Source organism: Pongo abelii, chromosome 1, assembly GCF_028885655.2.
Source record: "Pongo abelii isolate AG06213 chromosome 1, NHGRI_mPonAbe1-v2.0_pri, whole genome shotgun sequence".
NCBI lineage: Eukaryota > Metazoa > Chordata > Mammalia > Primates > Hominidae > Pongo > Pongo abelii.
The window spans coordinates 179,990,933-180,005,328 of NC_071985.2; the positions used below are offsets into that span (position 1 = coordinate 179,990,933).

At 40.9% G+C, this 14,396-nt stretch overlaps 1 protein-coding gene and 1 long non-coding RNA gene across 21 annotated transcripts in view; one reads left to right on the forward strand and one right to left on the reverse strand.

The window, feature by feature from the left end:
* LRP8 (LDL receptor related protein 8) overlaps positions 1–8,527 on the forward strand; it is an 81,650-nt gene extending 73,123 nt beyond the window's left edge. For 10 of the 16 annotated variants that reach the window (XM_054534673.2, XM_054534674.2, XM_054534654.2 and 7 more), the window contains 3 exons: positions 3,203–3,375; positions 4,513–4,689; positions 7,007–8,527. In XM_054534673.2, coding sequence (XP_054390648.1) covers positions 3,203–3,375; positions 4,513–4,689; positions 7,007–7,045 — 389 coding nt within the window. In that variant the 3' untranslated portion in view covers positions 7,046–8,527. The remainder of the gene's footprint in view (positions 1–3,202; positions 3,376–4,512; positions 4,690–7,006) is intronic. The other 6 variants (XM_054534680.2, XM_063712367.1, XM_054534667.2 and 3 more) reach the window with 1 other exon arrangement.
* LOC103892585 (uncharacterized) overlaps positions 1–14,396 on the reverse strand; it is a 31,466-nt gene that overhangs the window by 15,882 nt on the left and 1,188 nt on the right. For 2 of the 5 annotated variants that reach the window (XR_008514832.1, XR_008514835.1), the window contains exon 2: positions 11,551–11,693. This is a non-coding gene — a long non-coding RNA (uncharacterized LOC103892585). Of the gene's footprint in view, positions 1–11,349; positions 11,694–14,396 lie in introns of those variants that run through there. The other 3 variants (XR_010135863.1, XR_656797.4, XR_010135864.1) reach the window with 2 other exon arrangements.

The window sequence follows — 14,396 nt, forward strand, 5'->3', positions numbered from 1 at the left end:
GCCGAGTTAGTCAGCAAATGTTTTAAAAACTTCTCCCTTGTGTGAGACACTGTGCCAAGTGCCAAGGATCCAGGGAAGAAAAAAATAAAGACTTTAAGAGCTTTCAGTCTTTAATCAGGCAAAAATAAAGTCCTTTAAGGTAGATGTTAATACATGTCATAATGTGCTATGATAGGAGCATGTTGGATATAGATAGAGACAGAGGAACAATGTAATAGTGGCATGATACTCCTGTGAAGGGATGGTAGAAGGAAAGGTAATTCCAGAGTAAAAGTGGCACTTCTGGAGAAGACAGCATTTGAATTGGCCTTGAAAGGCTTTACCAGGAAAGATGATGGTGAGGTGATTATTCCAGGATTATTTTGATTGGAGTGGAGAAAGATAAATCTACCCCTTTCTTGCCATCCTTTGCCCTATAGAAAGAGGCAGATATATGCTGTTTTGTTGACATAACTCACTCTGAAATATTCAATATTTTTAATTTCTGCTTATCTGAGGAGTGAAAGATGAGTATTATTTCCCTGACATTCCCTGTGAGGTAGAGTATCTTTTCGTAAGCTTATCAGCCCCTTATATTTTATCTGTTATGAATCGCCCACTCACAGTCTTTTCTTATTTTTCTATTGGCTATCTTTTTCTTATTTATAGAAATATTTATACATGACAAATATTAAACCTTTAAAATATATGTTACAAATATTTTCTTCCAGTCTGACATTTGGTTTTAAAGTTTGTTTATGGTATCTTTTGCCATGCATAAATATGAAACTTTTAAGTATCAGATCTGTCAATCTTTTAAGATTTCTGGGTTTTGTGTCTTGCTTAAGAAGGCCAGTCTCACTCTAACTTATTAAAATATCTCCTGATGTTTTTCTTTTCTACTTTAAACTTTTTTTTAGTATTAGGATATTAATCTATTTGGAATTTAAATTTTAGAGTATGGTATGAGGTAGAGATTTAACTGTTTTTTCTCTATATACCTGTCTAGTTTCCCCAAAACATCATTGAATAACCCGTACTTCTCTCCTGACTTGCACTGTCATCTTTATTATAAACTACATCCCATACATACTTTGATTTGCGTCTAAGTAGTTCATTTTCCTTCACCGATTTATATATTCCTACATACTATTAGCACAACTTCATGATATGTTATGCTCACAACATCTTCTCAGCTATTTTTATTCAGTTTCTCTTCTAGGTGAACTTCAGAATGATCTTATCAATTCTATAAAAATTTTGGTGAAGTTTTTATCAAGATTGCTTTAGATATATGAGTTTATGTAAGGAGAATATACATTTTTATTATATTAAAGCTTCCCATCCAGAAATGTGGCCTATTTATTTCAGTCTTCTTTTACGTCCCTCAGCAGAATTTTATAGATCACACAGGACTTGCATATTTCTTCTTAGGTTTTCCTAGGTATTTTATAGCTTTTGATGGGCTATTATGAATGTATTTTTATTCCATTACTTTTTCTTTTTCTTTTTCTTTTTTTTTTTTTTAAGAGACAAGAAGCTCTTGCACTCTTGCCCAGGCTGGAGTGCAGTGGTGCGATCACAGCTCACTGCATCCTCGAACTCCTGGGCTCAAGGGATTCTCCCGCCTCCGCATCCCAAGTAGCTGGGACTACAGGCATGCACCACCACACCTGGCTAATTTTTTAAATTAATTTTTTTGTAAAGACCAGGGCTCACCATCTTGCCCAGGCTGATCTTGAACTCCTGGGTTCAAGCAATCCTCCTGCCTCAGCCTCCCAAAATGTTGGTATTAAATGTGTGAGCCACTGTGCCTGCCCTCCGTTAAATTTTCTAATTGGTTCTTGCTGATTAAAAAGATGGCTAATGATCTTTTATGTTGATTCTTGATTAACTAAAATTATTTCTGATAGTTTTTCACCAGCTTCTCTTAAGAGTTTCTAAAAATACAAATAGCTGTTAATAACAGTTTGGTTTCCTCCTTTCTCATATGTATTTATTTATTTATTTACTTTTTTTTTTTTTTTTTTTGAGACAAGGTCTCACTCTGTTGCCCAGGCTGGAGTGCAGTGGCATGATTGTGGCTCACTGCAGCCTTGACCTCCCGGGCTCAAGCAATCCTCCCACCTCAGCCTTCTGAGTAGCTGGGACTACAGGTGTCCGCCACCATGCCCAGCTACTTTGTATTTTTTGTAGAGATGGGTTTTCGCCATGTTGGCCAGGCTGGTCTCGAACTCCCGGCCTCAAGTAATCTGCCTGCCTCAGCCTCCCACAGTGTTGGGATTACAGGCGTGAGCCACCACACCTGGGCTCCTTTCCCATATTTATACCCTTCAAGTTTTTTCTGGCCTTACTGTATAGCTAGATTTCTAAGACAATAAATATTAGCAGTGATAACTGCCTTGTTCCTGTCTTTAATGCATATCAATTATTGTAATCTTACTAAAACGGAAACCCCTTCCATAGCATCCTAGATAGGTGATCATTCAGCCTCCACTGGGATGCTCAGAGTGACTGCTAATCACCTTACAAAGCTACTTGCTCCATTTTTACCCAGCTGTGTTGGAGAGAGCTTCCTCCTTTAATCATTAACATAGTCATTTATTCTAAATCAGAGCTTGTGTTGCCCTCTGTGTCTCCTTCTAGAGATGTTCTTCTTCAGGTGGAGCCTCACCTTTGGAAATAAACACTCTGCCTAGGCCCATCCCACTCTCCACCCCCCAGTTTTGGGATAGAATTGTTTTCTTAGAGAAATCTAGGGAAGCAGCAGCATTAGGGCAAAGGTGTGGTAAAATTCACTCATTCATTCAGCACATGTTACCAGGCACCTATTCAGTGCTAGGAACTGGGCGTAGAGAGTTTATGGGTGTAGAGAGTTTAAAAAAAAAAGACACAGTCCCTGCCTTGAAAGAGCTATCTAGTTGGGAGTACAGATACATAAAGTAAGATACTGTGTGTGATCTGGGAGCACACATGAGAGAGCAACTGACTCTGCCCACAGGTGGGGAAGACTTCACATTTGAACAGGATCTTGAAGGATGAATAGTTAGTAAAGGAAAGAAGGGATGAGAGATGGGCTTTCAAACAGCAGAAAAAGAACATGCAGAAACAGAGCCTGAGGAGCAAAGGGCAGTAAAAGTGGAGTGGTGACAAGCCTTGCACTGATGTCTGAGCAGTGGGTTGGAGCCTGCTGGAGGTCCAGTGTCCTGTGTCCTTCCTCCAGTGGTGATAGCCCTGCTGTGCATGAGTGGATACCTGATCTGGAGAAACTGGAAGCGGAAGAACACCAAAAGCATGAATTTTGACAACCCAGTCTACAGGAAAACAACAGAAGAAGAAGATGAAGATGAGCTCCATATAGGGAGGACTGCTCAGATTGGCCATGTCTATCCTGCAGTAAGTATTTCTCACTGGAATACTTTTTTCTGGCCTTACTGTAGGAATAAGTATTCCTACCTTCCGACCATCTTCCCTTCCATCCTTTCTTCCCCTCCCATCCTTTCTTCCTTCCCATCCTTTCTTCCCTCCCTTCCTTCCTTCCATCCTTCCTTCCCTGTCTTTTTTCTTTCCTTCTTTCCTTCCTTTCCTCCCTCCTTCCCTTCCTCCTTCCTTCCTTCCTTCCTCAAACATTTATCAAAAACATACCATGTATCAGGCACTGTTCTAGGCCCTGGGGAACACAGAAATGCTGGGGTAGGTGGTTAAGGTAAAAAGGTATCAGGACCACTTTGTACCTAGAGGCTCTTCCTGGCAGTAAAAAAGCCAAATGTCTCTCTTTCTGCTCAGTAAATTTTCAGAACCTTTAGCCTGGAAGGGTAACTGTGGCCATTTAATTCAAATGTATTCATTTCAATACTGTATGCCAGTTATGTGCCAAGCACCACATTAGATATCAAGTATTCAGAAGTCAATAAGGAATGTGCTTGCTCCCAAGAAGCTGGTAGGGAGTTAGAGATACTAACATACAGTGGTATAATTGTGTGCTGAATGCCATGGTGGAAGCTCAGGAGTCCCCTCTTCTAGAAAGCTATCCTTGGCTTGCTTTGTTCTCCCACAGTCGTCTGGGCCTCTCTACCTCACAGCCCCTGTCACACTGTAGTCCACTTGTCTTTTACTCAGTGGTCTCCTCACTAAACCATAAGATCCTTGAGGGCAGAACTGTCTGATTAATCTGTTTTCCTGATGCCTAGCACAGCATGGCTGACTCCCAACAAATATTTGTTGAACAGATGCCATGGAAACATCAACAAGGGAGCTATTAATTCTGTCTGGGGAATCAGGCAAGGAATGCCTCACAGAGAAGGTGACAGATGGACTATGTCCTTGAAAGATTAATAGCAGTTTTCCCGGGAGAGAAGGAGGGAAATGGCATTCCAGATAGAGGCATGTGCAAAGGCTTAAAGGTATAACACAGCATGGCTTTTTGGGGGAATGAGGACCACGAAGTGGCACAGCAGGTGTCACTGTTATACAGCACAGTCAGGGGGCTGAGTGTGACCTCAGAGGTCATCCACAGTGCCATCCCCCTGTCAGGCAATCAGCAGCTTTGATCGCCCACTGTGGGCAGAGCCCTGTCTTGGGGAGACCAGAGAACTGGAAGACCCAGCCCCTGCCCTCAAGGAGCTTTTTGTCTTGCCGGGGGAACCAAGGTCACAGCTGCACCAACTCCCGAAGAACCCTCTTTCCGAGCTGCCTGTCGTCAAGTCCAAGGTAGGGCAGTGCCACTCTAAGTCTGAGGGGCTGGTGAGTGAGGGCATGAACCAAGGCAGGCGCAGCCAATCCTAGAAGGCTTTCTGATTTGGGAAGGCTGCAAATTGTAAGCTGGGTGTTGGGGCAAAGAAGAAAAATGGGTTAGTCACAGACCAATGAATGGCATGTGGAAGAAAGCAATCAAGTTTGGGGCAGGGCAGACAGAATTGCTGCTGAGGCAAACTGTTCATGAAGGGGAGACATGGGAAATGAGATGGAGCAAATGAGGAGGGTTAGCAAGATGGCCTTGAGGATCGTTAACCTCGGCCAGTCCAAAAAAATAGTTGCTTGACCAGTTGTTGAAGATCAGAGGGAGCACAGTGGAAGAAGCACTGAACTTGGAATAAGAAAACTCCCAGTTCCATCCTTCCACTGCCCTGTGATCTCAGTCACTTCTTTCTGCTCACTGTTATTTGTAAAATGAGAATAACAACCCCCATTCTACCTGCCTCCTGAGTTTATAAAGTACAAGTGAGATAGCACATGTGAGAGCACTTTGTGACTTACAAAGCACTCTGCACATGTAAAGTGACATTATTTCCAGAGAAAGAAATGACTCAGGGGGAGTTACTCCTGATGAGCCTAAGGACCGAGTAATAAGCTTCTGCCAGTTGCAGAGAAATAAGGAAATCAACATTTAGTGAGCACCTACTGTGTGTCAGACACTGTTCCCAGTGTTTTACATACATTTTCTCATTTAATCTTCATAATAACCTTATCAAGCTGATATTATTAGCCCCATTTTGCAGATGAGGAAACTGAGACTCATAGAAATTGAATAACTTGCCTAAGGTCATAGCCAGGAAGTGGCAGAACCAGAATTCAAACTCCAGTCTGTATATACACAAAAGCCCATGCTCTTTCCTTTATATCATGAGGTAAATAGCCTTGAAGCTCTGGAAATCAATATTCTCAACAACCTGTCTCTCCTCTGTCCATTTCTCAGATAACTGTACCATCACTACTGGGGCCTATCTTTGGCCTAGAGATCTGTCTTGGAGAGAGTGGAAGGGTAGCTAGACTAGAATAAGATAGTCTTAAATATCTACACTGGTGGAGGATGGCCATTGCATTCATAAAAAAACTACAGATAACCCAAAGATGACTTGAAAGGCAGCAGAGTTACTTTTTATCATATGTAGAATGTCCAGAGATGGGAGATACTAGTCTGATTCTATTTTATGTTGGTTACGTTGACCTAGGATACTCTGGGCCCTATGTGTTGTTAGGTACTATGCTAAACACTCTCTGTGCATTATCTCATTTGATTCCTCAACAACCCTGTGAGGTAGGTCCTATTACTATTCCCATTTGATAGATGATAAAACTAAGTCTCAGAGAAGTAAAGTGGCTGGCCCAAATTCACATAACTATGAGGAAAAGTACTGAAGCTGGGGAGGGTCTTTCCAAAGGAGGGAAATGGAAAAGAGGCAAACAAGATTACATCAGGACTAGTTGGGGAAAGTTAGATGTGTATCCTGGAGAAGAAAACACTCAGAATGAAGGGAAGGGAATTCAAACACCATCTATAAATTTCAACGGTTGTCCTATGTAGAACTGTCTCTGAGTCTGAGAGATGGAATCAGGGAATGTCAGAAGATATAAACAAACAAATTTCACATTAATATAGGAAAGAATTTAAATCTGTTGTCCACAGTGGAATAGACTGGCTCAGGGGTTAGTGGGCTCACCATCTCATGGTCAGCCATTTTTGGCAGACAGGAGTCTAGCATCTACCGAATGACTGGAAAGCAGGGGTGAGGGAGAGAGTGATGGAATTTAATTAACCTGCATTGCCTCCCAACTCAGTTTAATCTGTTGGGAAGGTGCAGTATATTACCTTTCTAAATGTGATTAGCATGCTAGAGACAAGTAACCCCATAGCCTGAAATTTAACATTTGCCAAAGCTAACCCACTGAAATTGACCAAACCTAAAATCCTATAAGGGAGGATTGAGAAAATTTAGATCTGTGCAACTCTTCCTTACAAAGATACAAAACAGAATGATGAAAAAATCTACAGCTTTGGATTCATACAGACCTGGGATCAAATTTTAGTTCAGCCACTTGCTATGTGATCCAGAACAAACCCTACTTAAGCTCATTGAGTTTTTTTTCTCATCTGTAAAATAAATAGGATAAATCCTGTCTCTTAGGATAGTTTGAAGATTATGTGAGCTAATACCTGTTAAAGTAACGTAAGTCTGTAATTTGTCAATACTCAATAAATAGTAACTCTTATGGATCTAATGATGAATTCTTTGGTTTGTCTCCCCAGCGAGTGGCATTAAGCCTTGAAGATGATGGACTACCCTGAGGATGGGATCACCCCCTTCGTGCCTCATGGAATTCAGTCCCACGCACTACACTCTGGATGGTGTATGACTGGATGAATGGGTTTCTATATATGGGTCTGTGTGAGTGTATGTGTGTGTGTGATTTTTTTTTAAATTTATGTTGCGGAAAGGTAACCACAAAGTTATGATGAACTGCAAACATCCAAAGGATGTGAGAGTTTTTCTATGTATAATGTTTTATACACTTTTTAACTGGTTGCACTACCCATGAGGAATTCGTGGAATGGCTACTGCTGACTAACATGATGCACATAACCAAATGGGGGCCAATGGCACAGTACCTTACTCATCATTTAAAAACTATATTTACAGAAGATGTTTGGTTGCTGGGGGGACTTTTTTAGGTTTTGGAGCGTTTGTTTTTTGTAAATAAGATGATTATGCTTTGTGGCTATCCATCAACATAAGTAAAAAAAAAAAAAAAAAAAAAAAAAACACTTCAACTCCCTCCCCTATTTAGATTATTTATTAACATATTTTAAAAACCAGATGAGTTCTATAAATAATTTAGAGAAGTGAGAGTATTTATTTTTGGCATGTTTGGCCCACCACGCAGACTCTGTGTGTGTATGTGTGTGTTTATATGTGTATGTGTGTGACAGAAAAATCTGTAGAGAAGAGGCACATCTATGGCTACTGTTCAAATACATAAAGATAAATTTATTTTCACACAGTCCACAAGGGGTATATCTTGTAGTTTTCAGAAAAGCCTTTGGAAATCTGGCTCAGAAAATAGATACCATGGTTTGTGCAATTATGTAGTAAAAAAGGCAAATCTTTTCACCTCTGGCTATTCCTGAGACCCCAGGAAGTCAGGAAAAGCCTTTCAGCTCACCCATGGCCGCTGTGACTCCTACCAGGGCTTTCTTGGCTTTGGCGAAGGTCAGTGTACAGACATTCCACGGTACCAGAGTGCTCAGAAACTCAAGATAGAATATGCCTCACCCTCAGCTACTCCTTGTTTTAAAGTTCAGCTCTCTGAGTAACTTCTTCAATTTCTTTCAGGACTTGGGTTGAATTCAGTAAGTTTCCTCTGAAGCACCCTGAAGGGTGCCATCCTTACAGAGCTAAGTGGAGACGTTTCCAGAACAGCCCAAGTTTACTATAGAGACTGGCCCAGGCACTGAACATCTAGGATATGCTGTGGATGAGGATAAAGATGGTGGAATAGGTTTTATTACATCTCTTATTTCTCTTTTCCCCTCACTCTCTACCATTTCCTTTATGTGGGGAAACATTTTAAGGTAATAAATAGGTTACTTACCATCATATGTTCATATAGATGAAACTAATTTTTGGCTTAAGTCAGAACAACTGGCCAAAATTGAAGTCATATTTGAGGGGGGAAATGGCATACGCAATATCATAGTATATTGGATATTTATGTTCACACAGGAATTTGGTTTACTGCTTTGTAAATAAAAGGAAAAACTCCGGGTATATGTATAGATGTTCTTCATTATAGACACCTTCTTTGCTTTTCCTGGCCTTGGGGGAGGAAGGGAGAAGTGCTCTTTTCTACTTGTGGGGTCTCCCATTGGAAACATAATCCTATAGTCCCAGAAGGATTCAGTCCCCAATGGCTTTCCCATCCAAAGAGAAAGAGTTTGAGTTTCTTAACTCTGCTGTTCTGCCACTTACTCCCACTAGACAACCAGGGACAAGGTGCAACATGGAAGTGTTTGACTTAAGTAGGAGCAGAGGAGATGCATCTAATCTCATCATACCTGGAACTTGACACACTTAAGCAAATGCCTTCCCATCCCTACCTGCCAGATGCCCCCAACTCAATGAAGTTGGATATCTCACCAGCTTGATACCCTTTGAATTTTCAGTCAGACATTCTGGAGTTCTAGCATCCTGTACCTAGGACCTTCCTCTGCGTCACTCTTGGCCTCCTAAACTCTAAGAAAATAACTATATTCTGGAGGTTGGACCTGTGTTTTGCATAATCCAGCAATCTCCTCATGACATGCATGTGTTGATAGTCCTGAAACATTCATTGAGAGGGTAAATGCAGTTGACCTAGAATGACCAATACCAAACAGAATTTTAAGAACAGGTGGCCAACTCCTATGGAGCTTACTCACATATTACTATTCTTTTAAGAACGGAAAGTAAAATTATTTTTGACTGAAGAAAAATGATGACAGTGAAAAACATGGAAATGTACTCAAAACAAGTGACTTTTTCTGTAACCTTCTTCCAAAGAAACTGAATTTTCCAAGGAATTAAATGATAACAGTGGCTTAGGCATAGTTTCTAAACTTTCAGTCAGATCCTGGCATTCACAGAAAAAAATAATGAATGGGGTCTGGACATACAGCCTGAGATCTCAAAATGATGATGAAATTCACAACTTTTCTCAGAGACATTCATGTTTCCTGCATATGCTACAACTGCAGTTTGAAAGAGGCAGCAATGGGAGCAACCCTTTACAAGAAACAAATTGTGAAATATTCATGTTTTGGATGGCAGTACATAAGATGAAACCTGAGGAGTCAGATCCACCTTCTCCCATTCATAGAGGCTTTTCAGCCTCATTTTGAGGTATAGTTACATATCTTTTGCCTTTTGCCCCCTTTGCATAGGTATCTACAGCCAATCACAGATCACAGAGTCACTGGACTATAGAGCTGGAAGGAAGCTCAGAGACAATGCCAAGAGGGCAGAAAATTTATCAGAAGCCAGTCCCAGTGCTTTTCCTCCATTTCCTTCCGCAGGAAGACTATTTTGGGCTGCCTGAACAGTGTATCAAACCTGCTACCTATACTATGGTCTACCTTTCCTCCAGTGGAATTACAAAGGCACTAGCTGAAATGCCTTCTAGAAACAGAGAAAATGAAACTGTACTTATTTACTCTTGATAGCACGGATTATTTATAAAACAGATTGAAGTAACCCGTTAACTGGCAAAAAGAGAATGAGATTGGATTTAAATGTATGGCAGTAAGTCCTATTGATCCCTCCAGTTATCTCAGTATGACTACAGTATATTCATTCACTAAAACCACTCACTGGATACCAACTACACACCTGGCACTGCAGATGTAAAGGTCAGTCACACATGTTCTGACTTTACAGAGTTCACAGTAGCAGTGGAGGAAGATATATGTGGAAACAAAAAAGGCACTGATTCTATTCAGAGCACTGTTAGGGCTCAAAGGAGAGAGGGGTCTTTCCACCTAAGGAGATGAAGAATAGGGTCATCATAGAAGTGACCTTAAGTCTTAAAAATTAAGAAGGGGATTCCAAGCTGCTTCAGGCAGAGACACATCGAGCTAAAACACAGAGGTATGAAAGAGCATGGGGACTTTAGGAATTGCACACTTCATTCTAACAGGAACAAAAGGCTCAAGGGGGGCAAGAAATGAGGCTGTATGGAAAGAGGTTCAATGTAAGCACTTTATAAAATAGTTAGATTAATTTCTGATTCAATGAAGCATTTCTTGATCATTGTGTACAAGGCACTAAATGCATCATGGAAAATTCATTAGGATGCATTGCCAGCACTTTGCAGAACTGATATTATTCAGCCTCAAGCTTTCCAGTGGCCAAAGGGAAATGCTGACTGCTTTTCATATATTTGAGTCAAAGATTTTTTATATGGTCAACGAAGACTAATATAAGGGCAGTGGGATTTTCACAGAAGCATGCCATGTTGTCGAGAGCCTCTTAGATTTTCTCAACTGTGAGAAAGAAAAACGAAAATGTTGAAGACGTTGAGTCTGGAGAGGGGATACCAGTCACTGTCCAGTTGGGCACTGGTGGGAATGGGGAAATGGCACAGGAATGCAAGCCTCTCCACCCTACCCCCCGAACTCCAGCCATACACTCATCATTTCACAAAATATAAATGAGTTAGCATTAAACGTTTCAGAGTAAATAATTCCTTTTCCCAAAATGCATGAAGATAGAGTAACAGACTTCTCACACTGTATTTTTAGGGTATGGAGAATTTAGAAGGTTAAAGAATTACTGCTTCAATTTTTCAGTTAAAAAAAAAAATCAGGAAGCTCTGTTCATTCAGGCTATGCACCATGTGCACAGTCAAGAATTAGCAGAAACCCTCTGCATTTACAAACACTTTGTGCTATAAAAAAGTAATTTTTAAAAAGCCACTTGTGTATATACGTATATATACACGTATATATATATACGTGTATATATATACGTGTATATATACATATATATACACGTATATATATATATATTTAAAGCCAAGGTTTTGATACTTTTTTACAAAAACTACAAGAGAAAAAAATACCTGTCCAAACCATATACTTTTAAAAGAGCATTTTTTTTTCCATACAAGCAGTTGTTAATTTGGGGGTAAAGTGCTGGTTTGCAAACTTCATCAAATTGTTCCCAAGTGGATTCTCCTTGTTTGTCTCCCCCCACCAACCCCCAAGTTACCATATTTGATGTAAGAATCAGGCATGTTAGAATGTTGTGTCACACTAACTGGTTCTGCTCTTTGTCTTGTCATTCAAGTTCCGTTAGCTTCTGTACGCGGTGCCCTTTGCAGTCTGGTGTCTCTTCCAGAGGCGAGGGGGCTGAAGATGGTGTGCTGCATCTCACTAGCTATACTGGCATCATCTTGGTAAACTGAAAACCAAATGTGGACATTTGTAAAATCAGTGCACTGTTTCTAGAGAGAGATTAAATTCATTTTTAAAAAATCTTTTTGTTTCATTGTAATACTTTAATGAGGGGGAGTGAACTATCACTGAGTCCCTAATGTGTACCAGTATTCTACATAAATTATCCCAATCTTTGTCAACAATTCAGTGAGATAAATACTATCAATACTATCCATTCCCATTTTATAGATGAGAAAATGGGCGAAGTAACTGCCCAAAGTCACAAGGTTATTTTTAGTGCCCCCAAAGAGCAATTGTACATGTAGCATTCTCTGCCTAAATTTTCCTTCTCTGCCTCCACATGACTAACTCCTATTTGTCCTTGAGTACTCCACTTAGGTAATGCCTCCTCCAGGAAGCCTTCCCTTTTCTCTAAGACTAGGTTAGATAACTCACCTCTGTACTTCCATAACAATTTTTGCCTACTTGCATCCCAATACTTCTGCCCTACCATTCATTCCTATGCCATTGGGGTTGCTTTTGCCAAGGTCATCCAGGACCTCCTCGATTATAAATCTGGTAAACATTTTCAGTCTTGATCTTCCTTGACCTGGAAGCAGCAGTTAACACTGTTAGCCACTCTTTTCTTGGCATACTCTTATTTTGGCTTCCATGATACCATTTCATTGTTTTTCTCCTATCTGTCTGGCCACATCTTAGTCTCCTTTGCCTACCCCTTAAATTATGGTATTCCATCTCAAATCCACCCACTTTTTTTTTTAAGAGACAGGGTCGTACTCTGTTACCCAGGCTGGAGTACAGTGGTAGGATCATAGCTCATTGCAACCTCCGCCTCCTGGGCTCAAGCAATTCTGTCTCAGCCTCCTGAGTAGCTGGGGCTACAGGTGCACGCCACCCTCCCCAGCTAATAGATTACTTAAACTACTTATCTGAATGTCATACTTCTAGTCTTTTCATTTTCCAATCTAACCTACAACACTGCAGCCAAAGTGTCTTTCTAAAGTACCATAGATGAATCACCACCACTTCTTTCCACTTTCCTGCTTAAAGCCCTTCAACTGCTTTGCTGGCACTAAAATCCAATATTCTTGGGTTTGCCCAAACTCTTTTAATATGGCTTATAAAGCCCTTCATGATTCTGCTTCTGCCCCATCTCCAGCTTCATCACTCACTATATTCTAATCACACAGTTCTGGGCCTCCGTCTGGAACATTTCCTTCAGGAACATTTCTCTAAGGACCCTACACTGGATTAAGAGTCACCTCATGTGCTTCCATAGTCCTCTGTGCTTCCTTTATTGGTAATCTTATCCTTACATTGTAATTGCTTGTATGCTCCTTAACTGCCTCCTCTGCAAGCTCTGTAAAGAACTGTCTTGCTCGGCATTGTATCCTCTCTGCACATGACACTCAGTGGATGCTCAATAAATGATGCTGAATGCAGGCACTGCAGACACACAGACCATGCTCTTTCAGTTACACCATGTCTCATATCCAGAAACCTGGATTACTTCACAGCCTGACTGGAGTTGTGTGTCCTTTAAATTTCTCAACACTTTTGTTATTTGCCACATCTGAAGATCCCCAGATTCACTTATGATTTTCATTTTACTCCTGGAAAATAACCTTGTAGCAATTGCTTAATTCCTCTACATACTTAACTCTAATTACCACCTCAAGATTGTTGTGATGATTCAAAGAACAAGCACAGGTAATCCCATTGACCCTAGGGGCTGACATTTATTAGGTGCTTGATACCTGGTGGTTCCCTTTTCTTTCTTTCTCTTTTTTTTTTTTTTTTTTTTTTTTTTTTTTTTTTTTGAGATAGGGTCTTGCTTTGTCACCCAGGCTGGAGTATAATGGTGTGATCATGGTTCCCTGCAGCCTCGACCTCCCAGGCTCAAATTATCCTCCTACCTCAGCCTCCCAAGTAGCTGGGACTACAGGTGTGCACCACCACACCTACCTATTTTTTAAATTTTTTGTAGAGACAAAGTCTCCTATGTTGCCCAGGCTGGTCTCAAACTCCTGGGCTCAAGTGATCCTCCTGCCTCAGCCTCCCAAAGTGCTGGGATTACAGGTATGAGCCACCCTGTAATCCCAGGGTCTAGCCCCCTTCTCTTTTATACAATTCCCTTGTTACCACCATATCCAGTGTTTTGTAATAAAAATGTCTTATGGTTTTACAGCAATTTACAGTTTCCGAGACATCACTTCTTGTAACGGTTCGGCTAGGTGTACATTATTATGCTCATTTTAAAGAGAAGGAAACTGAAGTCTAAAAAGTTGAGTCAGTTCACCTTTGGTTACAATGAGTCACTGTTACACAAGGGATTATTTTAACCTGTGTCCAATGATTTTTCCCCCACCACACCTACTCTACACTCTGCTGCTAATGCTTTTTCAGGGAGAAAAGGACTCAGTGTTAAGGATGGGGGCTGGGCACGGTGGCTCATGCCTGTAATCCCAGCACTTTGGGAGGCCAAGGCAGACGGATCGCCTGAGGTCGGGAGTTCGAGACCAGCCTGGCCAACATGGTGAAACCCCGTCTCTACTAAAAATACAAAATTACAAAAATTAGCTGGACATGGTGGTGCATGCCTGTAATCCCAGCTACTTGGGAGGCTAAGGCAGGAGAATCACTTGAACCCAGGAGTTTGAGACCAGCCTGGGCAACATAGGGAGACTTTTTGTCTCTACAAAAAATT